Source organism: Malurus melanocephalus, unplaced genomic scaffold (genome assembly GCF_030028575.1).
Source record: "Malurus melanocephalus ecotype Western Australia unplaced genomic scaffold, MMel_1.1 scaffold_17, whole genome shotgun sequence".
Taxonomy (NCBI): Eukaryota; Metazoa; Chordata; class Aves; order Passeriformes; family Maluridae; genus Malurus; species Malurus melanocephalus.
This window is the reverse complement of record NW_026623249.1, coordinates 2,271,111-2,293,936: the sequence shown is the minus strand read 5'-3', so window position 1 is coordinate 2,293,936 and position 22,826 is coordinate 2,271,111. Positions and strand designations below refer to the sequence as shown.

At 54.1% G+C, this 22,826-nt stretch overlaps 2 protein-coding genes across 3 annotated transcripts in view; both read left to right on the top strand.

Moving 5' to 3' along the window:
• The first annotated feature begins 646 nt into the window (after window positions 1-646).
• On the top strand, window positions 647-21,465 carry CARD10 (caspase recruitment domain family member 10). The gene is made up of 21 exons (XM_057387835.1): window positions 647-710; window positions 3,592-3,810; window positions 4,137-4,274; window positions 4,605-4,930; window positions 6,716-6,898; window positions 7,231-7,386; window positions 7,509-7,634; window positions 7,778-7,972; window positions 8,072-8,209; window positions 8,948-9,063; window positions 9,318-9,358; window positions 10,031-10,148; window positions 10,625-10,805; window positions 11,626-11,749; window positions 12,092-12,332; window positions 12,599-12,668; window positions 13,000-13,099; window positions 13,417-13,575; window positions 15,138-15,259; window positions 15,883-15,998; window positions 16,229-21,465. Exons 1-21 carry the CDS (start codon window positions 704-706, stop codon window positions 16,434-16,436), a joined length of 3,084 nt encoding a protein of 1,027 aa, XP_057243818.1. The 5' UTR covers window positions 647-703; the 3' UTR covers window positions 16,437-21,465.
• Window positions 21,460-22,826, top strand: part of MFNG (MFNG O-fucosylpeptide 3-beta-N-acetylglucosaminyltransferase) — a 12,652-nt gene continuing 11,285 nt past the window's right edge. For both annotated transcript variants that reach the window (XM_057387823.1, XM_057387816.1), the window contains exon 1: window positions 21,460-22,324. In XM_057387823.1, the coding sequence (XP_057243806.1) occupies window positions 21,986-22,324 (339 nt within the window). In that variant the 5' untranslated portion in view covers window positions 21,460-21,985. The remainder of the gene's footprint in view (window positions 22,325-22,826) is intronic.

The following is a 22,826-nucleotide window of genomic DNA, read 5'->3' as shown; positions in this document are numbered from 1 at the left end:
GGTCTGGATCAGGCATCTTTCCAGCACTCATTTTTTCCCCCTTGCTTGGATCCCCCCTCCATCCAGAGSCAGTCCTACACCTCGGGTGGCCTGGCTGCAATTTCTGCAGCCTTGGAGCCAAAGAAAGCTTCTCCTTATGAATATCTTGTTTGCTGGCAGAGCTCGGGGAAGGGCACTGTGCCTTGCCTGAGGAGACCCCCTTTCTGCCCCGGCAGGGTCTTGGACAAGGCGGGCACCCCCGTTCCTCCGCTGGTCTGTCGGGGGCTGATGTCGGGGGCTGAGGCTGGGTGCGTTTTGTAGGAGAAGTGGCTGGCGAGCCACGTCCTTCCGGGGAGAAAATCCATCCCGGGGCTGGGGACCGAAGCGAGTTAGAAGGACAGGACACACGCAGAGAAAAACTCCTCCCCGGCTGGCCCAGGTGAGGAGCAGCCGGAGGCCCTGAGAAACCGGGAGTGGCCGAGTGGGATCCGCCCCCGCTCCCCGGTGAGTGCCCCGCGACCCCCGCAGGTGGGCAGAGCTCGGCTCGACGTAGCCCGAGGGGTTGCCGGCTTCCTTCCAGCCGGCTGGACGAGGGAGAGAGGGAGGGAGGCAGGGAAAGAGGGTGGGAAAGTGCGGCAGGGTGGGGAGAGCTCTTCAGACACACCTGCCGGAGCGGCGAGGCGGCGGCCCGGAGCGGAGCGGGGAGCAGCCGCCCGGAGTGGGGATGGCAGGTAAGGGGCGATTCCCGTCCGGGAACGGGGTCCCGGGGCCGGCGGGGCCCCGCTGGGCTGTTCCTGCCGCGGAGGCAGCGGCTGCCCGTCGGCATCGCCCCGGGCCCAGAGTTTGGCGCTSGCTCGGCAGTGGTGGTGGTGGTGGGAGGGAAGGGAAGATGTCTGCGCTTCTTGCCGTCTTTCCCACCCACCTCCTCGGGAACGGCCTCCGGCTCGGCATTTATCCAAGAGTGCCTTCAGACCGGCGAAAGGGAAGCGCTCCCTCCGCGGGAAGTGGGGGTACACCAGGCGGGAGCGGGGCTACCGGCTCTGGAATCTTCCGCCCACCTCCCCCTCTCTCTCCCTCCCTCTCCCTTTCCCTCTCTGCCGAGCCTGCCTGCCGAGAAGCTGGTCGCTGCTTGCACAAGCGGCTTGAGTTTCTTGGAGAAATAGTTGGACTTAAAGGGGTAAATCTGCTGTGGAGTTTGAAACAGAACAACTTCTGTGACATGCTGCTGCGTCCTCCTCCAGCATGCTTGTGTCTTTGTGGCAAGAGTCTCAAATAAGAGTTCAATTTATATGAGAAAGAGTTTGTTTTTATTCAACCTAGAACAATCCATATCTGTATCTGTATTTAGGCTCCTAAACTCTTTGGTGGAGGAAATGAGACACTTGGAAATCTTTCGTGATGTCAACAATTCTCTGTCCCTGCTATCTTTCATCCATCAGACCCCAAGCCTCCTGTGTTTGTATTTGAATGATTAACAGTTCTCTCAGCCATCTTCCTTGTGCAGGTTGTCGGTCTGAAATAGCTTGATTTGTACTTGAAATAGCTCGATTTGTACTTGAAATAGCTCGATAATTTGTAATGCAAGAAAGGTAGAAACCCTGACAGAACCCCATCCCCAAATTTCCAAAGAAAAGGAAAAAAGACCAGGGCATTTCCTTCCCCCATGAAATGTGAACCTCTGCCCTGCCCCTGGGGTTGTTTGTATGCCTGGGGTACCAAAGCTGGAAGCCAGCACCAGCAGCACTTTGGAGGAGAGATGTCTTCTAAGTGTCAGGAGATCTTTGCTGTGCTTTGCCTTGACAGCTAAAAGGATTTGTGCTGGCCTGTGAAACAGAATTCATTTCTCATGTGAAAATAGCTAACACGGTTTGAGTTGATCCACAGCTGAGGAGAGAGCACATTGCCCGTATCTGCTCCATCACAGCTTCTAGGACTGAATGGAGGAGGTTCRCTGTGGCTTGAAGAGGTTTTGGCCTGTTCACTTGAAGGGCTCTCTCTTACTTTATTTGGTTGGCAGGGTGCTTGCCTTGTTGCTGCATATTTTCAGCTGTGTGGAAGATACATGTAAGATATGCTCATGTGATCCCCTGCTGATTCCACTGCCTGTGGCCAAGCTTCTCTGTGGGATGACCCTTGAGAACTTGTTGGTCACCARTTCTTAGTGCACAGTGCCAGGGATTCATTTGCTGGATCCTCTCCAGTCCAAGTGTGAGAAAGCACGTACCAGGCTGTGAAAACTCTTGGTCCTGAGAGTTTGCTGTTCTCAGGGCGTGGCAAAAGAGAAGGTGTGTGATGGTTTGGGGGAATTTAAGAATGTTTGAGAGATGAAGGTGATACCTTCCCTAAACTTCCTACTGTATATGCTTATAATTCCCTTATGCACAATTTGCCTTCTGCATATCTAAGGCTGTAGGTAGACACTCCAGATCCTGGTGAGCCCCTTTATATGTAAAATATTTTCTAATGTGTCTAAGTCCCATTTACAAGACTAATGGATCATTTGCACGATCATACCTCTATTGCTATTATCCCATGCCTGCTGTTGGGGGTTAAGGTTTCTCCTTTTGTTTCTTTTCTTGGGGAATTTCTCTTTCCCATTTTGTTGCTGGGATACACTGATTGCTAGGTCATCCTTTTGATGGCTGGGTGATTGGTGAAGACAACAGAACCTAGCCCCACCTGAAGGATCTCCCTGGGCATTCCTCCTGCCTGTCAATTTTATTTTATCCCTCTCTTTGGAGAGAGGGAAGTTCTCGCGGGAGTATTGGGCTCGGGGAGGGTGTGTGTGTGTGGGGGGGGCAGGGGGTAGTTTCACTTCCTGCCCTGCTTGGCTCGGGGGAGGATGGTCGACCTGCTGCCAGCGGGGGAGAGCTCGCCTGCTGCTTTCTGCAGAGCCCAGCATCTCCGCTCATTGGTTCCTGTTTGCTGCACTGTGATCTTCTGCCCCTGTGCCTTGCCGGGGACCCCTGAGATTCCAGCTGCAGTGGTTGCGTTCTGCTGCATCCCGTCTGCAGCTGTGGGATTCTGCTCTTCTCTTTGCTCATCTGCCCGTTCTGGGGTTTCTTGCTGTCCAGAGGAGCACTGAGATCGGCGTTTTCCGGTGTGAGTTTGCAGAGGAACTTTTCTCCATCCACCTCTGCCGGTTTGTGTCCACCATTGGCCATGCAGGAGTTCTGAACCAGCCAGGACCTGTGCTACAATGTCCCTTGCAGCCACCGGGGAATCATCACACTCGCCCTGCCTGGCCGGGAGCCAACAGCGCCCCTGCCGACTGGGACCGTAACTGCACCAAAGGGGAGGGTGTATCTCTGTATGAGGCTGTCATTGGGTTTGTGACTGGGTTGGCTGTTGCTATCGTTGCTGTTACTTGTTTCACCTTGTTGTACATATTAGTAAAAATTGTTATTCCCTTTTACCAGTATTCTTGCCTGAAAGCCCGTGATTTTCAAAGCTGTAATAATTCGGAGGGAAGGGGGGTCATATCCACCACTCCAAGGAGGGTCCCTGCCTTCATTGGCAAGCACCTGTCTTTCAAGCCAAGACACCTGCTCACACCTTTTACCTGTGGACCTCCATCGCTCGTTGTTTTATCYTTCCCTTTTATCCTTCCAGCTGTGGAGAATATGCCTCTCCAAGCCAGCAGCCTTCCAGAGCAGGAGGAGGAGGAAGACACCATCTGGGAGAAGATCGAGAGTGCCCGACACCAGCTGACCCGCTCCCTGAACCCAGCCAAGCTCACCCCATACCTGCGCCAGTGCCGTGTCATCGATGAGCAGGATGAGGAGGAGGTRCTGAACTCCTGCAGATTCCCTTGCAAGAGCAACCAGACAGGTGGGAGAAGACACAAACTTGCACTTGGACGGGCCTGGTTTGTGGGGGATAACCCAGTTTTGACACAGTGGATGCTGCACTGCACTGCTCCCTCAGGTTCATTGTTCTCTGAGGTGCTCTGCACCCAGACTGTCTCTCTGATCCTCCCCTGGGCTGCCCCCTACATGCACACAGAGGAGGGCAGTGCTCTCATCCCGTTCTCTCCTTTAGCCATTCCCACTTTYGTGGATAGAAGTAGAACTGGTGGAGATGCTTCCTTCATATCATGAAGTTGGTTTTCTCTGTTTTACAGGGAATTCATCCTAGCTCTTTATTTGTTCTTCCAGGTTACCTGATGGATATMCTTCGGCGCCGTGGGAAGCGAGGCTACGAAGCCTTCCTGGAATCCTTGGAGTTTTACTACCCAGAGCACTACACACGGCTCACGGGGAGGGAGCCAGCCCAGCGCTGCTCTATGATCCTGGGTAGGGGCAGGAGCTCTGTTCTCCCTTCAGCTGCTGTTGGCATGGGAAGGGCCAGAAATTTGTGCAAGTTCACATGCCTACATAAAAACTGGGTTCATGCTGCCAGTGTGGGAGGAATCCTGACAGCTTGGTGCTCTGGAACTGACAGCAGGGAGGGGGTCACATACACAAGTGTGACAGACTGTGGTGGTACAAGCCTGGGACAACACAGGCTGCAAACCGGCAGGAGGAYTTGTCACCTTTTGGAAAACAGAGCGTTGGGCAAATCTATTTCTTGGGGTCACCCCTGTCTCAGCAGCCAGGCACAGGTTCTCCTTTGTCTCTCCCCAGATGAGGAAGGCCCTGAGGGACTAACTCAGTTCCTGATGATGGAGGTGAAGAAGGTGAGGGCTCAACGGAAAGAGCACCTGCAGAAGGAGCACCAGCTCCTGGTGAAAAACCAGATGTTGGAGCAAGAGCAGGCCCGGCTGGAGCAGCAGCTGAAGGAGCTCCTGAAGGTGCAGGAGCGTTGCCAGCGGCTGAGAGAGGAGTGGGACTCCAACAGCGTGGAGCTGCTGAGGCTGAAGGACGAGAACTACTTGATGGCCATGCGCTATGCGCAACTCTGCGAGGAGAAGAATGTGGCTGTGCTGCGGAGCAGGGACCTGCAGYTGCTGGTAGGATCCTGGGGAGCACCAGGATGGGCAGCGGGAGGTGGTGGGGGTCTGTTGGCCAAGAAGGAGGCACACAGATGTCCAAAATGGTGCCTTGTGAGCGTGAAGGAGCTGATGGCACATGGGATGTGTGTTGGGGCCGCTGTCCTGTTCTTGATGGGAATGTGTCCTGCAGAGACATGGGCACAGTGCAGGASGCTCTTCACTGCCCAGAGACAGCTGGGGATACATTACCAGCTCCTGCCACAGTGGATTTTCAAAGTGTGGATTTCTAGTGGATTTTCAAAGTGGATTTTCTAGTGCATCACCTAGAGGAGCCAGAAGTTGGGCTGAAGCCCTCCCTGGCATTTTTCAGCACTCAGCCTTGCCTCTGGCACCACAAGATGCCCTGTGTGCTCCTGCATGTGCTTGCTGCTCTGTGCTGCCCGCTCTGCTCCATGGGCAGCACAGCAGGTGGCAGGCAGCTGGCTCTGTCAAGCTACATGTTCGTATTTACTTTTTCCCCTTAAAGGGTTTGCTTTTTCCCCTCCCTAGTGAGGCCGGTGTCTGTGCAGCTGCCCACGCTGGGTGCTGCCTGGAGCTGCCCAGCCCACYTTGCTGCTTTGAGGAGCCTTTTGGCCCTGACTCGGTCCCCCTGCCACTCCCCACCGCCTCCTCATGTCTCTCATGAYGTGTGTAAGACTCATGCCCTCCATAGCGGAAGGAGTTCGTGACACTGTACTCCAGCTGCCAAGCTCTCACCTCCAGCAGACACACGCCCATTTCCTGCCTGGGCAAGGACAGCCCTACCATATTTTTAAGTGCTCTGCTGCCTCCTGGCATTCCCCCTACCAGTCTGGATGTTAACCACTCACACAGCATTGTGAGCCTTTCATACCTCATTCTTTTCTGGGATCCTCCCCCACCATTTTTCTGGCCTGCCCCTGGGCCTCTGGGAAGAGCAGGGAGGTGAATCACTTATAGGTAACTGTAGGCTGAAGAAACTCCCCTGGAAGTGGGTCTCAGCTTGCCTTCTTTCCCTCCTTACTCTGAAGTCCAGTAGTGTCTGGTCCTCAAAAGTCATTCTAGGTCTTTTGGACAGATTTACAGAAGTAATTCAGTTCCTGAATCCCTCCTTGGCAATTTTGGCAGTGCTTCTTGGYGGCTTTGATAGGCTTCCGCAGCCCCATTTCCTCTCAAAGCCTTACTTAACTGTGAAACTGGTTCTTCGCTCAATCTAATCAGTTATTACAGGTCTATGAGGACCTCTCTCAGAAGTTCCTGACCTGGTGGAGGGGTGTGAGACCAGGCCAGGGAATGATGATGCCCCTGTGATATGCTGCAGCCCCCAGGAGCTTGAACCTCAAATACCTCCCAGGCCAGTGGTGGCCTCCCCACACTCAGTAGCTCCCAGTGGATATTTCTGCTGTGAATTTGTTTCTCTGCTGCTCTAGGAGTCCTTGAGATCCTCATAGCTGCTGGCCCTAGCAGCTTACCAGAGGTCCCACATCCACYCACCGTCAAGGCGGATGCCCTGGGGCATCCACAGTGCAGCAAGAAAGTTGTTGCACCAAGAGACGATCCTGAATGTGCTTATGCAAGTGCCTTTCCCTCCTTTCCCTGAGGGAGCAGCTTTTGTGTGCAGCTGTGCTGCTAACCTTGGCCCAGCAGTGGGATGCTCCTTCACATGGTTGCCTGTGGTTGCCTCCTGTGCCTTACTCACCTCCAGACTTGTTTTCTGCCCCGCTTTACTGATAAGGCAGAGGTGCAGGGCTGTGTGTGTCAGACTGTTCCCTCTCTGGGTCTCAGGTGGACCAGCTGAAATGCAAAGTCTCCAGCCTGGAGGAGGAGTGCAGCCTGCTGCGGAGGCAGGCGTCCGCACTGCCCCAGCGAGAGGCGGAGGAGCGGGGCCACCCCGACGCCGTGTCCGAGCTGAGAGCTGAGAACCAGCGGCTCACGGCATCGCTGCAGGAGCTGCAGGGCATGTTGCAGGTACCAGGTTCCAGGTCACCTCCTTTCCTGGGCCATCCCTAGGGCTGTTTACATAGCCACTGGAAAGATGGGAAGTCATTGTTTTGGGCTTACCTGTCCCATCCTCTGAGCATATTGCACAACGTGGTGCCTGTCATCATGTCTGGGTCTGGGTGGTGATGGGTGCTGGTTTCCAGCTCTGTAACTCTTGACTGTGCTCACAAGTGTGACTTAGTGCTTGGAGTGCACAGCAGATTGGTGCAGGATGATGATGGCAGTAGTGCCAGTCAGTGCTCTGGGCTGTCACTCCTGTGGTGCTTCTGGTGCAGTGGCAGTACCCTCTCACCTCCTAGACACCTGGTGAGGGCCCAGTGCCAGGCTCTGAGCAGATCCTCCTGGATATCCTGGAGCATGACTGGAAGGAAGCCCAAGACGACCGGCAGGATCTCTGTCAGAAACTCAACTCCCTGCAGAACGAGCTGCAGTGGGCCGAAGAGCTGAGGGACAAGGTAGAGCATTCATCACGGCCCCTGTCCCTGCACACCGAGCAGGGCCTGGAACAGAGGGCAGGGAGGGAACTGTAAAGCAATCTCTTTTGGGAAAGCTGATGCTTGCTGCTTGCTGTTCCCAGTACCTGCAGGAGATGGAAGATCTGCAGCTGAAATACCGGACGCTCCAGAAGGACTGTGATCTCTACAAGCATCGTATGAACACGGTGCTGCTGCAGCTGGAGGAGATCGAGAAAGAGCGGGACCAGGTAAGTTGCTTTTCACCTCCCAGCAAGAGCAGGGCTCTGGATAGCCTCTCCTTCCCCAGTGGATCTTGTCTAACTGTGCCAGGGTAGGAGGTGTGGGTTAACAGTTCTGTGCCTTTTCTCACTCTAGCTCTGGCTCCTTGCAGGCCATCCAGAGCCGTGAGGGGGTGCAGCTGCAATACTCCCAGAGCCTGATTGAGAAGGACCAGTACCGCAAACGTGTGCGGGCCCTGGAGGAGGAGCGTGATGAGCTCCTAAGCAAGCTGAGCCAGGCAGAAGGGCTGAAAAGCACACTGGAGGCACAGCTGCAGCGGTGCCAAGGCGGCCRCAGCCTCAGCAAGGTGAGGGTGGCTAGAAAGAAAGGGGAAGAGGGAAGGCAAAGGGGTCAGGACTGATTTCTGGGAGATGCAAATGAGRTGATGGAGTCACTTCTCTCCCAGATGTGCAGCTCTTCCTACTCCCTCTGCTCCAACCTCAGTAGCACCTGGAGCCTCGTAGACAACCCTACAACTGGACTCATGGATACTCTGGGGACTTCTGTTACCCCATTCCCAGGGGATTCAGCCATTCAGAGCATGGTGAGTGCTTGAGCCTGTGGTGGAGATACTGCCCAGAGGGCCATAGAGGCATTGGAGTGACTTCATTGTGAGGCTGTGACTCGATGGAAGGCTGGGCATGGGGTGATGTGTAAGGTGTGAGCAGATCTCGGATGCAAAGCTTTGCTCTCACAGTCTCTATCAAACTGGCCAATGCTGCCTCAGACTGTAGGAAAGAGGGGCAAGCAAAAYTTCATCCCACATGATACCTTAGAAATCAACAGCCTCGTGTAAAATGCTGTCATCCCCAAAATGCTGTTTAATCTACACATATTTAATCTACATATACTGGAGGAGAAATCCAGGCTCTTTTGAATCTTTTAGCAGCACTGGGTTGCTTTTAAGGGAGTCAGGTTCTTTTCTTTAACTCCTTGAGCTGTCATCCCAGCGTACCCTAAARTGGGCAGTCCCACAGGTTACTCACACCTCTGGGTGCTTGGTAGCTAAAACAGAAATATAAGGACAAGGCTGGATATTCTCTTCAACTGCTACTGCTGTCACAGCTTGCACATTACAAAAAGATGGGGATGCGGTGCCATGGATCTCTGTCTGAGCTATCTGCTTGGGAAAGCAAGCTGCTCCTTAGAGTTTGGAGGGATATGGATTATCCTAAAGAGGGTTGTGGTACCCGAGGAGCTGTTTACTCCCCTGGCCTGAAAGGAGGAGAGAAGTGATGCTGGGTGTTGATGTTAGCAAGCTAAGTGTCTCATTCTGCCCAAGGACGTGACTCCCGACAGTGAGAAGGATATCAACCGCCTTTCCACCTTCCCTTTTCCTCCCTGCATCGGCTCCATCCTCCGTCGGCAGCGGGAGGAGAGGTGCATGCCCTACAAAAGGTGATTGCTGGGGGCTGCTTGTCTCCTTTGTGGGGTTTGTGCAGTCCAGGGACAGCTGCCTGGCAGGGTTAGGAGAGAACCTGGAGTGGGAACTGAGTGGGAACTGAGTGGGAAGGCTGGCTGGGAGCTGTGTGCTGGCTCCAGGGGTGCTTGGGGTTGGTGGGGAAGTCTGTGGAGGTGAGACTGAGAACGGGATGCAAACAGGCTTTGGAAAAGCTCCTGCCTTACAGATCCACTTTGTGTCTCCTTTGTAGCTTGTCCTGTGGCTCCTTTAGCAGCATTGAAGATGCATCAGGTACAAGGATTTTCTCAATGGGTTTAGCTAAAAAGAAGTGGTGGCTGTGGGTAGAGGAGTTGGACAATTGACCCTCTCCCCAGCTCTGGCTTGTGCAGCTCACTTGTGAGGGYTCTGCACCTGTAGTGCAGTGCTGTGGACCTGCATATCCCCCTGTGCCTTGTCAGGCACAGCAGCTGGAAAAGCTGGCTTGTCCTCTGCACAGCAGGCAGCTCTGTTTGACTCGTGGAGAGCTGTTGGAGAGGAGCAGGTAGTAGAAGAGGGAAATAGAGGGAAATACCTTTGCCCCGGGGTGTTACTGGATACTCCTTTCATCTGCTACCACCTGTGTGATGGGTTGTAAATCTCCTGGAGTGAAGCTCCTGGTGCTGACAGGTTCTGTGGTGGGTGCTGCTGGTTGATTTCTGGGCACATCCAAGTGGCCTTGGCTGCTGCTGCCCTCTGACCAAAATGCTGATGAAGGGAACRAAGATTTGCTTGTTCTCAGGAAAAGTGGAAAACCCTTTTCTTGAAGGGTCGCCATCCAGAGCCTCCCTGCAGCCTTGGTTTCCCAGTCAGATGCTAGAAAATGGTCAAGAGAGGATGACAGACCCTTGCCACCCCCAGAACATGAGCTCCCTGTGGTGTTAATGGAAATGAAGTGCTCTCTCTCTCCCTTTTGCTCTTTCCCAGGCAGCGGTTTTGCCAGCACCTTGCTGGGGACCTTCTCTTCTTCCAGCAGCACCTACACCAGGGTGAAGTCGGAGATCTGCTTGTCCACTCTTTCCAGATGCAAGGAGGTCACCAGGAGGTGACTGCTGTTCTCTGAGCTGGGCACGCCGTGGCAGTGCCTGAGGGGACATTTTGTGGTGCCAGGGACCACACTTGAGAGACCCTTCCTTTCTACCCCTCCCCTTGCAGGCTCTTTCTCTCTAGTGGGAGAGGAGAGAAGTGAAGATCCTATAGTTCTTGCTTCCTAGCTGGACTTAACAAATAGGACACTGCAAAAAATTTATGGCAGGGATGAGGCTGTGGGCTGAACACACATCTGTGTGGGTATGGAAGGATTGTGGGAGCCCAGCTTGGCTTTGGTGATGGGGCTGGTGGGATAGAGGGGGGTTGTGGGGCTTTGTAAGCTCTGTCTGCATGCCCTGGTGATGGGCATGCTGTAAGACACGAGCTCTGTGGTGCAGAAAACACCCTGTAGCTGGACACAAGGCATGGGGGACTGGTTCTTAGGAAGGGCAGTAAACCTCAAGTGCCAGACTTGGCATTTCTCCTTGCCAGGTCACTGGTGGTACAGCTCACTAGTGTGGGCCATCCCAGCATCCCCTCACCCCAGGAGAAGAGGCTCGGAGCAGACATCTCCATCCTTGGAGGGAACAGGACAGGAATTTATGTCCAGTGGGTCAAACCAGGCTCACGGGTTGAAAAAGCAGGACTCAGGGAAGGATGCCGGCTCATTGAGGTGAGTCTGGGAATGGGCTCACTTTGTGGGTTTGCAGGGCACCTGAGATGATGCAAGGAATGTGGAGTGATCCCAGTGCAAGCTGACCACTGCCCAGCTTGAAGTCCACCTCCATTTCTCTAATTTTCCAGGACTGCTCTCTGTCTCTCCCTCTCAAACACCCACCCAGGTCTCATGGCACTCAAGTGTACCTGTGCATATAAAAATGCCAAGACCTTCTGAAACACTTCCTTGAGCTGTGAGAAGGGGGAAACAAAAAGGAGTCACACGATTAAGATGCCAGTAGGGCTTTGTGTCCCTCAAGTTGACACCCTCCGGTTGAGTCCCTGTCACCTTGTGGTTTTTCAGAGCAGTTTGCATCCTGCACATGTCCATTGCAAAGCAGTCAGTTCTGGAGCAAAGTTTTCTCAGGCCTTTGTGACCCTTGTGAGCTGTAGAGAATAATTGCTCTGAAGAAGGCTCCTGGAGGGAGGGGCAGGCATTTGTTTTACCAAGAATGACACCACTTGAAATACAGCTGTGCTGCTTGAATTAATATCCCGTTTGAAAACAAACCAGTACTCCTGCTCCCACACACGTTCACGSACACACACATTTCCTTTCATGACAGCTCACCATCCAGACTGAGTGATAGCTGGCAGCAGGTATTTCAGAGGCAGAGGAGGGAGCCAGGGGCAGACTGAGGATGTTTTGTCCTCAGAGTTTTTCCCAGACCTGCCCTCACTCTTTAACACTTTTTGTGTAACCCTGGTGGGTGAGGAAGCCTGGGGGATGCATGCTCTTCCAGCCCTTAGGTCTAATGGCATTGGGTCCTTGCTAGCTGAGGGTGCCATCACTGAAGGAAGAGGTGCTTTCCCTGGAGAACTGCACACGGGAGGTTGCCTACCTGAGTCTGCTGCACTGGGATGAGCCCTCTAGTCTCATCTTCCAGCTAGACCTAGAAGGTAAGGAGCTGGCAGCTGGGTCTTCTTTGAGCCTGAACTCTTTACCTCCCTTTCTAGACCCTCCACCCAGACCTGGAGATAAATCAGTTATTCTCTCTCCTCTCCTGTTTGGTCCTAGGCCACCATGTGTGACACAGGGGTTGGCCATAGCTCCGGTAGCTTTCCCTGTCTGGTGTGACATCCTCTGAGTTACGGGATGGAGGTACAGACCTTCTGTCTGTTTGCCTCCTCTGCACCCCACCCTATCCATAGCATCACAACTGTGCTGGGGACTCGGCTTTCTCATTGGTGACTGCCATCTGCCATGTCCCCACCAGCGGTGACCTGTGTTTCACGCTCCAGGATACCAGCCTCTGCGGGCAGCCCTGGAGGAAGGGAAGAAATTTTCCGGAGACTCCTTCTACGTGCGCACCAACCTATCCCTGCTGGAGCCGTCAGACCCTTACGCGCTGTGCGTGAAGTGCCAGGAGATCCTGCAYGTCACGGACACCATGCACAAGGGCCGGCTGGAGTGGTACTGCTCTCGTGTCGATCCCTTGACCGCGCGGGACCTGGACAAGGGCACCGTGCCCAACTACAGCAGGTAAGCAGGGGGTACCTGCCCCACTGGTCTGTGCTGATCGTCCCCTATCAGTCCTGGGGGTGCAGACTGGCCTCTTAATGGTGTGGGATGTCTAATTCTTGTACGGGAATCAGTGTGGTAGTGTTTGGGAGCCCTGGGGGGACTGGGAGTGTGAGTGAGGGCTTTGACGTGCCTATGCTTCTGTGGGACTGGTGAAGAGGATCACAGCAGGCTATGGTCCCTGGAGCCTCTGAAGTTGCTTGAGTGYGAGCTCTGTGTCTTTTCAGGGCTCATCAGCTTTTGAAGATCCAGGAGAAGCACCAGATGCCTGGGCAGCAGAGRGGCCACAGAAACAATGTAAGCCAAAAAAGTGGCAATGAGAGCTRTGTGTGTGTGTGTCCATGGCCACCTCACCATCCATCTCAGATGCAACCTGCCCCACTCTGTTGGTAAAACCAACTCGTACAGAGATTGGAGATGGTTTAGCAGCACAGCTTTTAGGCCAGGCAGTATTACTGCTCTGTGGCTGCTTTTCTACCACATCCCTGCTTCCTAGACTAAACCTAATGCAGACTCAATCCCTTGCATTTTGCAAGGGTGCKCCATCCTTTTTGCCAGAGCAAGCCAAGTCTGCACATGTGTGAAAAGGTCAGTGCTCTCAGCCTAATTGCCTTCACTTTCTCCTCAGCTAAAGAAATGGGCCTTGGGCCAGCTGCGCTTGGTGAAACCCAAACCACAGAGGAGCCCGGAACAGCCCCCTCAGCAGCTGTGGTTAGACCCCTGCTCAGGTGAGCTGTTGGCCCTGTGCCTGCCCTGTCACCCTTGGAGAGCCAATTGTACCCATGTCATCCAACTTTAGTGAAGAATAAACAGCTGTGTAACTCAAGAGAGTCCCAGAAAATGGGCAAGGGGTCTACATCCAGGGTATCTGTCCATGAGTTAGGGTTGTAACCAGGGCAGGGTCTCTCCTGGGACATGAGATGGTTGGTAGGTGCCTCCATGATTCAGGATGAGGAGCTGGTACAGAAGGATGGGAGGTCTGTTGGCCCATCTGGTCTCCTGTGTTCTCACCTTTGGCTTTCTCTTCTTCATTGCTGTCTTCCAGGCCCAGACACGAGCCTGAAACCATACAGCCTGGTGCGCCCTGTGCTGGTCAAGACACCCCGTCCAGTGGTGCTGTCCCCGAGCTGCATTGCACCGCGGCTCATCAGGAACCTGCTGGACTTGCCCACCTCTCGCCTGGACTTCCAGGTGTGCCCAGCAGGTAAGCAGCAATGAGTGGCTGCTCAGTCCAGTTCAGTGAAGAGTTGTTCTTTTCTTGGCAGTTTGAGCTATGGTCTCATAAGAGTCTGGGAAAGCACGTGAGGTCTCTCTTCAGAATATCTTAGTCTTCCTAGTAATACCTGTTGACAGGTCACTTTTTGGGCTGAGTGTCTGCAAGATATTCCCTGCTATTTTTAGCTGTGTCCTATCCCTTTGGCCCATAGGGAAGCCAGCCCTCCCTTCTGATCACCTGAGGCAGGGGGATCTTCTCTCTTCCCTTGGGTGGGTGATGGTGTAACATTGTCTTGCTGCTCTGGGTGGCTCTTCCCAGAGGTGAAACCCTTGTTTGATGTGGGATTTGCAGGCTGACTTCATGCCAGCTCTTCCTGCCCAGGAATGGGAAGATCCAGCCTTAGTGCAGTTATCCCCTTCCTTCTGCCAGCAGCATGAGGCTGACACATGGCTGAAGAGGCTGCTGGGAAAAAGGGCATTTCTCTCAGAGGGAATGTTCAGTCAGAGGACAACTCTCTCTTTACTCCTTACTTCTCCAGTGCTCTCCTTTCCCAGTGTTCAGAGTTCTCCCTTTGCCATCTGCAGGACTGWAAAATGAGTTGGTTTATTTGTTTGYGGGGTAATRATGGAGGTAGTGAAAAATCTCTGGTTTGCTGAAGGATGGCTCTGAACATTTTGGCTGCTGGGCTTGTCAGCTGAGTGACTTGGCCATATATCCTGTCCTGCTGAGCCCTCTGCAGGGTCCCCCTCACATTGCACGGGGACCTGCTTCCAAGCTTTTACTGCGACTGGGAATTTACAYTGAGGGCAGAAACTCCATTGTCCCCTGCCAGTTTTGCCTGCTGAGAGGGAATGAAAACATCCATGAGCCCCAAGCTGTTTTTGCTGCCTGTATTTTCTTTTGGTCTTCCACAGAAGCCTGCTGCCTGCAAAGGAAACGTGGCTTTGCAGGCACCAGGTCTAGCTGGGAAGTACCTGTGCCACCAGACAGAGGAAGCAGAGGATGCCCAGCCAGCCTGGGCCCTGGGAAAACTGGAGCATGCTCTGGACCCAGTTCCAAACATGCCTTCTGCTAAAAATATTACTTTATTTCTATCTTAGGGACAAGCAGCTGCTAAAAACCTTTTTATGATCCCTGCTCAAGTTTCTGTGGCAGTGTGGGGAGATGCCTTAGAGCAGCACCGTGCCACCAGCAAAAGGAGATTCAACTCATCAACATTTTCCTCCCACTCTCTCAGGAGGCACCCACTCTGCTTGCTTCCCCAGCCATGGTGCTCACTTACAGGAGGCATCTATAAACCTGTGTCACTCTCAAACCCTGCAGAAAACCTCTCTGGCAAGATAAAGTGGTTATTTTTCTGCCACACACTGTTAGGCAGAGGTTGGGACAGTGGGGAAGTGGCTGGTTACTGTTTGTGAGCCAGCTTAGGCTGCTGTGGTACAACACAAGGTGCTGCTCTTGCCATGCAAGGCAGGATCTGAGGAAGGAAGTCAGTGCAAGAGGGAGAAGGAGCTGACATTTCCATTTTCCTATCTCCTCTTGGCTTGCAGAGAAGCTGGCAGGAGGGGATCCCAGCRCAACCCACGCTCAGGAGCACCCTGTGTCTAGAGCTGCCCCCCAGGACCAGAGGGAGAGCAGGAGAATCTGCATGATTCGGGAAGTGATGGAGAAGGTGCTGAGGTGTTTGGTGTGGGGAGAAAGAGCCAGAAGGGAGCATTTCATTTGGATGGAAGGAGGGGAGAGGGCAGCTGAATGGGGTGGTAATAGAGAAGGAGCTGCTTGCTTGGGGGCTGTGTTATTCAGAGAGTTTTCTAGGTCGAGGTGCTGTGGAGTTGTGGAGCAGCAGATATTGACATTTCTCTGAGTCTCTGATGAGCTCAGATAAAATAAATGGCAAATGAGGATTTGTGGGGGAGGCAGTGGGACATGCCATACTCAGAAGKGACCTCCCTGCTCTCACATTCCTCATGTTCACCAAGGTGGCAACAACTCTGCTCAGGGCAGAAATATGGGACTGTGGTGACAGCGATGACAAAGGGGATGTGAAGATGGGCTTTGGCTGAGAGAGGGGTTCAGTGGGCTCTTGGACTGGATTGGCAGTGTTGGAGTGGGTGACCRTGCTTTTTAATTCTCCCCTTCTCTATTGGCACTGTCCATAAATCTCACTTTTAATGGAATTAGTATTGGAAAAGCAATGATATTGCACAGTATGGGATTTGATTTAATGTAACTGTCAGGGACCAGGGTTATTTTTTCTCCATTTAAATCAGTAAATCTATTCAATTTCCTTTCCAGAATAAACACTGCCTGCTAGAGCTGGGAGTTGAGGCTGTGAGGGATCTAATTAAAAGTGAAATATACCCCATCRTTATCCATGTTGAAGTCACTGAGAAGAACGTTAGAGGACTCAGGTGAGGAAGGACGGCGTGGCATGGATGAAGGGTGTCATGGGAGGAGAGAGAAGCCCTCGTCTCTGCTCAGAGAGAGAGCAAGGATCAGGCAAGAGCACTGGATGTGTGTGCTGGGGTTGGCCGCTGTGAGGGGAATAATTGGCTTTCTGTGCGTGAGAGAGCAATCCTGGGGGGGTTTGCCACGCCACCTCTTTATGCCAAGGGTAACATTTGTCCCTGTGTTTGCCCAGGAGCTTGCTGGGGAAGGCAGGCCAGCGGGACTTGGAGGTGCTGAAGACATGTCGTGCTGTGGAGCAGGCTCTCCACACCCTGCCGTGCTCCTGGGCCCGTGTGGAGCCCCACGCCTGGAGCCACGCTGAGGAGCTGCCCAAGGTGGTTCGTGGATGCATCTTCCAGGAGCAAACCCRCCCACTGTGGGTCGAGGAGGGCGATGACTGAACTGGGGGTAGCAGAGCGGCTACTGTCACCTACTGTCCCCGAGAGCTGCTCTCAGAGGTCCCTGCCTTCCCAGGTCCCTCCAGGTAGCATGTTCTTCCTCCCTGAGGGGATGCTGGCAGCAGAGGCCYCCCAGGGTAGCCTTTCTCATCCCCTTGAGGGCCACCAAGAGCCAGGAAGTAACACATAGTGCCTCCTCTGTCTGAGCTTTCTGCATTTCACTGGGAAGATATCTTCTGCCATGGGGGTTGAAACCACCCTTGTGGGCTGTTCCCTGTCACCTTGGGCTGCCCTTGCACGTGGTCAGACTGACAGATAGGGAACGTAGGGGAACTGTGTGGGATCAGGCTGCGTAGGAGCATTTCTCACACACATTTGAAGCTCTTCTCCCATCACCACCATCTCCCCTGCCTGGTGGCACCGTGTGCTCCRGGTCCCCTCTTCCCATCTACCTCGCCTCCAGCCCCAAGGCACAGGGAGCGTGGCTCGTGTGCCTGTGACCTGCTGCGGCCAGAGTGACACTAAGGTTGCAACAAACCCTCGTTTTATAGGAGCTGTACTCTTTATTGCTTGTAAATTATTAATGGAGCCTTTTATTGGCAAACTGCCTGTAAAGGAGAATTAAATACCATTCATAATGGGAACAGGCGGCAGGCTATGGGCTTGTGTGTTATTGGAAAGGCACGCGTGATGCACGACGGGTTATTTTTCTCCTCTAGATTCAACTGTCCAGCCCTCCAGGGGAAGGAGAGAGCACTGCCTTTGCTGTTGTAGGGCAGCAAGAAGTGTGGGGAGAGGACAGGTTAAGTGTTCCCTCCCTTTTCTACTTGGTCCCTGATTTTCAGTCCTTTGCCTCTCCCCAGCACTGGTGTTGGTCAGGGTGCTTTAGGAAAGTCAGGGAAAGACTCRCTTGAGTTTTGAATTGTGTCTGGCAGGGATCCCTAGAGCTTTGCATCCCTCCGTGCCCTGGTTAGTGTGAAGTGACAAGCCAGCTATCTCACCCTCCTGGGGACAGCGAGGAGACTGAGCCCAGCCATGGTGCTAGGAGAAAGGGGGACAGTGCCCCTGCAAAGGGGGATTCTTGACATGGGGCCAACAGGGGTTCAGACTCTTAACAGATGGAGAATGGAGGCTTTGGGTAGCCACAGCAGTGCTCACCTAGGCTGCATAGTCCTGAATGCTGTTACACAGCCACCGTTACCAGAGCTGCCATGGAAAGGGGGTGCTGGGATACTGTACAAAGTGGTGGTCGTCATGGTAGGTGTTCTTTCTTGAGGCATGCCAGGGGAAAATGAAGTCTGTGGCTCTGGGAGGCTTTTTAGGGCACAAGGTCAGGCAGAGTCCACTGATTCTGGGGTCAGTGGGAGAAGATGGGCAACCAGCACCAGAGGCAGGTCCTCTCTGTGTCCTCCTTGCCCCTCTGATTTGGCACTGCTGGTGCCATGCACTTGGGAAGCTCTGAGCAAAGATAAACTTGCTGATTTTCACGAGTCCCCTGTGAGGTGTTATTTCAGGCTCTAAACCAGTTGCCTGTGTCTTTTATGAGGACAAGATTGAAGCGGGGGGGAGGAAAGAAAATGAAGATTTTAACTTGCAGTCACTAAAATGTAGAGCAAAGTCCTCGCTCTGCCCTGGAGCCATGCAACTCTTCTCTCAGGGAAGGGAGCTCTGGCATGCACAGGGCTCCAGATGAAAACTCCCAAGTGATATCCACTCCAGGGGATGCAGCCTGAGCATCCCGGCACAGCCAGTCCCCTGGGAGGGTGCTTGCCCTGCAGGCAAACAAAGTGGGATTCTTGTTGAGCTGATGAGAAGACAAATCCCAAAACAAGCTCCCATTCACCCTATCATAGATTTGGAGATTGGAATTTGCATCTTTGCGGGGGGGAAAAAAGTAGTGCTTGAGTATTCAGGGAAAACACTGGGTGTGAGGCACTGTGACTCAGGGCTTGAAACTTCCTGGTGTTTCTGCTGGCACTGGGAACCAGTCCCAGCCCCGTGGCCTAGGCTGAAGGTGGTTTACAGCAGCCCCTCCACTCTGGGGAGTCAGGCTGTGCTCCCAGCTTAGCACTTGCTGCCCCCCACCAAAGAATCCCATCCCCAGCACTGCCCTGGGCCATCAGTGCTCTCAGCCAGAAGGAAAGGGAGGCAAAGGAAGGTTGCTGGAGGCAGGTTGGCACTGCCCAGCTGGCCAAGCAGTGGCAGCGCTGCCTCCCCTGCTCCCAGGCTTCTTCCAGGCTCTCTCTTTATCCAGCTCCTCTCCCCCAAGGCTTTCAAAATCCAGCCTTAATTTGTTCTGGACACGGGTGAGAAGTGGGGCAGAGGGCTTCAAGGCAAACATAAATGACCCTGTCTGCCCTGCACACCTTGGCCCACTTCTTTTTACCTCCTGGGGGGATGGCTGCCCGCTTGGAGGAATGAGTCACGGGTTAGGTAACAGTCAAATACAATTACAACCCCTGGGCACCAATTACCAGCTGTAACAGCCTTGTGCAAACCCCTGTAAAGAGTCACCCAGAGCAAGATTTCTCTCTCTAGGGAAGGGATTGTCAAGGTGGCACATGTGTCACCCTGGGAAGTCACCAGCCCTGCCCACAGTGGTCTCCTGCCCCAGCAAAGTTTCCTGGCACCATGCTCTGTATGAGCTAGCTTTGAATAGTATTTGTAATGTCTGTTGGGGCCGTCACTAAGGATCCTGTGCCCGTGTCCCACCTGTACCTCCCCAATGATCTCCTAAGCCAGAGCTGGGAGGTGCAGGATGCCTTGAAGCCATAGAGGCTTCCTTTACAGGTGCCTGAGGCTGCTGGCATGTGGCAGGAGCACTYGGGGAGGTTAATTTCTGGTTCAGGAGCAGTGGCCAGCCATGTGAGCAATCCCAGTACTAAGCAGAGAGGCAGTGGATCAGTCACACCAGGTTCACATCCCTGCAGTAATGTAAAGCCTGAAGGTGAATGACTCCCCCCGTGCCCCAAATCAGAGTAAGAAAACATCAGTATTCAAAGGGATCTAAAAATAAAACTGGCAGGGACCCTCCAAAGGGACATGGAAGATGCTCTGGAGACGTTCTTGCTTCAGGGGAAGGCAGGAGACTTGGAGAAATACAGGGGAGGAGGGAAGAGAAGTGATTCGGTGATGTCTTCCTTAAAAAAGAAAAAAAGTTGTAGCCAGGGACAGGGGTGGAGTGAAAGTGTGTCTGAGACTTGGAGAAACTAAGCACACGGTTTTAGCCCTGCAGGCAGGTCCTCCCTGTGTGCCTGGAAGGTGTCTATGGCTGGACACACGGCGGGAGTGTGGAACAGAGGGTTTCCGATTGCTGCCCTGCCCCTCTTTCTAAGGTCCCATGATCTGACATTTGCATGGTGTGGAGGTGCCCTTTTCCACAGGGAACTATTCCACACCCCCACCATTTCTCCTGGGCCCCAGCTTATTACTTTTTATTTTTATTTTTTTTGGTGTGCTGAGATTGGAAGCCCACAGCTTGTAGCTCCCTGAGGAGGCGCTCTGATTTTGGCAGCTTATGTAGAGCACTGCCATCCTGCTGTCCCCACGCTTGCTGCACAGGGAAGCTGCGGTGGGTGTAGGGATATCATCCCCCTCCTGGACTGGTTGTCTCTCTGTATCCTTCTGGATACTCTGTAAAGGGGTGTGAAGTGGGGGACTGCATGGTCACTTACCCCATACCTAACAGAACCACCAAAAGCATGCAGCCATCTGTGGTGCTGACTGCAAAATTTCCCTTCCATCATGGTCTTTGTCTTGGAAGGGGCTCTCATACCTTTTGAGGGTCTCTGATATCCCTATCCCTTGTTGGCAACCAGAGGGCTGGGAGTGAAAGTGGCACGGGGAGATTGGTGGGGAAGTGAGATAGGTTGGGAAGGACGTGGAGGTGGCACTTTGCTGTTGTGCCTGCASGTCTCTGAGGTTTTCCAAAGAGAGAGGACATCCCCGCTTCCTTGCCCAGGCAAGGGGAAAAGGAATCTTCATCTTGGACAGCACAAGAGCCACAAGAGACAAGCTGCTGAGCTCAGCCCTGCTGCAGGGGGCAAGGACCTGGGTGGGATATAAACTCAGTGTGGCACTGCACCCCACCCCTGGAAGTGTTTGAGGTCAGGCTGGATGGGGCTCTGAGCAACCTGGTCGAGTGGAAGGTGTCCCTGCCCACAGCACAGGGCTTGRAACTGGGCAAAGGGATCTTTAAGATCCCTTCCAGCCTGAGTCATTCTCTGATTCTACAACTGAAAGGGTGGCAGCAGGCCTTCCTCATGCTTTTGGTTGCTGATGTACCTGTTCCTGTGAGTGTCACTGGTTCTGCAGCCACGTGGGCACCAGAATGTCCTTGGGCATCCTGGTGGGGGTGTGAGATGGGGCAGAAGGAGGGGGTTGCGGGGCTGGAGGGAGTGGAAAAGGGATCTTCAGGAGCAGTCATATTTTAYAGAGATGGGTATCAGAAGTGGGGGTCACACCCCAGCTTGAGACCCTGGAGTGTGGCGGCAGGAGGGACAACAGGGAGCACACATCTTGCTTCAGGGAGTCAGGCTGGGACTAAAAACCAGAGGCAGCAGTTCAGGCCTGTGTCCACAGGAAAATTTTGGGGCTGAGGAATTCCTGGAGAAAAATCGTTCCTCCTAAGGGCAATATAGGACCCCACACCTTAACTTCACCGGAGCTCACAGCAGTGTCACCGTGTCCCCTCCTCCCTCGAGAGCACCCTGGGGATGAGCAGGGCTGCAGAGATCGGACTGGACTGTCACAGAGGAGCGGGGAAAACAGTCAAGAAACAGGTCTGTCCCCCCAGACCTGCCGTTTGCCACCTCGGAAGTGTCGCAGGCCGCGGATGCCCTGGTCCGGCAAACCCACCGTCAGACGTACACCTCCGCCCTTCTCCATCCTTCCCCCCTCCACCCTCTTCCTCCCCCGGGCTGGCGCCCCGCCCCGTGCCCGGAGGCGGGACCGGGGCTGGCAGGGAGCAGGAGCAGCGGGACGGAGCAGGTGGGGAGGCAGTCCCGCCGCAGACTGTCCCTGTCCCTGTCCCTGTCCCTGTCCCCGCAGCGCTGGTCCCGCCGCTCGCCCGCTGCCGAGCCCCCGGCTCGCATCTGTGGGCTGGTGCCTTCTGGGGAACTGATGCCTTCGGTCCACACTTCCCACTCGTGCCTCTGATCTGCTTTGCCGCCCCCTCAACACCCAGCCTGGGACGCTCGGCCGCTCCGTGGGGAGSAGGGATGCTCGCTTTCCTCCTGGCAGGCTGTGCCAGCCACGTGCCATCGCCTCGGTGTATTTCCCCGTCGTGTGTCCCTGCCTCGCTGGGTCACTGAGCCCTCCGTAACATGTGGAAATCCTCCCTGCTTCACTGGGATCCTTCAGCTCTGCTGACTCTTWGGCTTCCTGGTCTTTGCCCACCCCGTTCCTTGACCACATCCTGTTCAGACCTTGCTCTTGACTAATCCTGTGCCTTCGGAGGGTTCCAGAAGAGCCGACAGCTTCACGTGGAGGTACAGGCAGAGTTTGTCCTCGTTCGATAGGATACTGGCCACGGCGGGGTCTGTTTGGGAGCCATGGGCCGGCGGCTCATCCGCGGTGTCTCTGGAGCCGCAGTTTTCCTGGCCAGCGTGGCTCTGCTCTCCATGCGGCACCGTGAGGCTCAGGAAACAGCTCGGTACTCAGGGATCGGGGAGGGTATGTTGGGGAAACCAGGGCCACAGAGCAAAGGCAGCCCGGACGGAGCTGGTGGCAGGGGGCAGAAGGACCTCAGACTCCATCCTCCGGAGGGACACAGGACTGAGGGAAACCTGACACTTGGGGACATTTTCATAGCTGTGAAGACAACCAAGAGATTTCACCAGAGCAGGGTGGAGTTGCTCCTGGACACGTGGATATCCCAGGCCAGCGAGCAGGTGAGTGTGTGGATTCTGACTAAAGAGGAGGGGTTGGTAATGGGGCAGGGATGGGGTGTCAGGGAAGGGGATAAAAGCCAAAGGATGAGGAGGCTGGGCACTGTAGTGCCCCTCAGTACTTTGCCTTTTTCTCTTGTTCTCGCTGTGCATTCAAAGGGAGATGCTATCCAGCAAAATGTTTCACCAGGAGCTGCTTCATGGCAAAGGCTGGCAGAGAGGCCACCCCAGACTGAATGCACAGACCATCCTGTGCCTGTATGAGATGGTGGTTTTCTAACTCTTGGTGCYGTGAGTTTGTTGGGTTTGGAGCTGGCAGGCTCCCCTGGCCCTTCCTCAGGATACCTCCACTGTGCCTGGGCACCTATTGCCCTGGAAAGGTGCGGTGCAGTGGGCAAGAGAACAAGGCAGACACGTGGAGGACCTCCTGTAGTCAACCCCCAGCATATCAGCCCAATCCATACTTTCCTTTCTTGGGCAGATGCTTTCATGCGCATGATCTTGA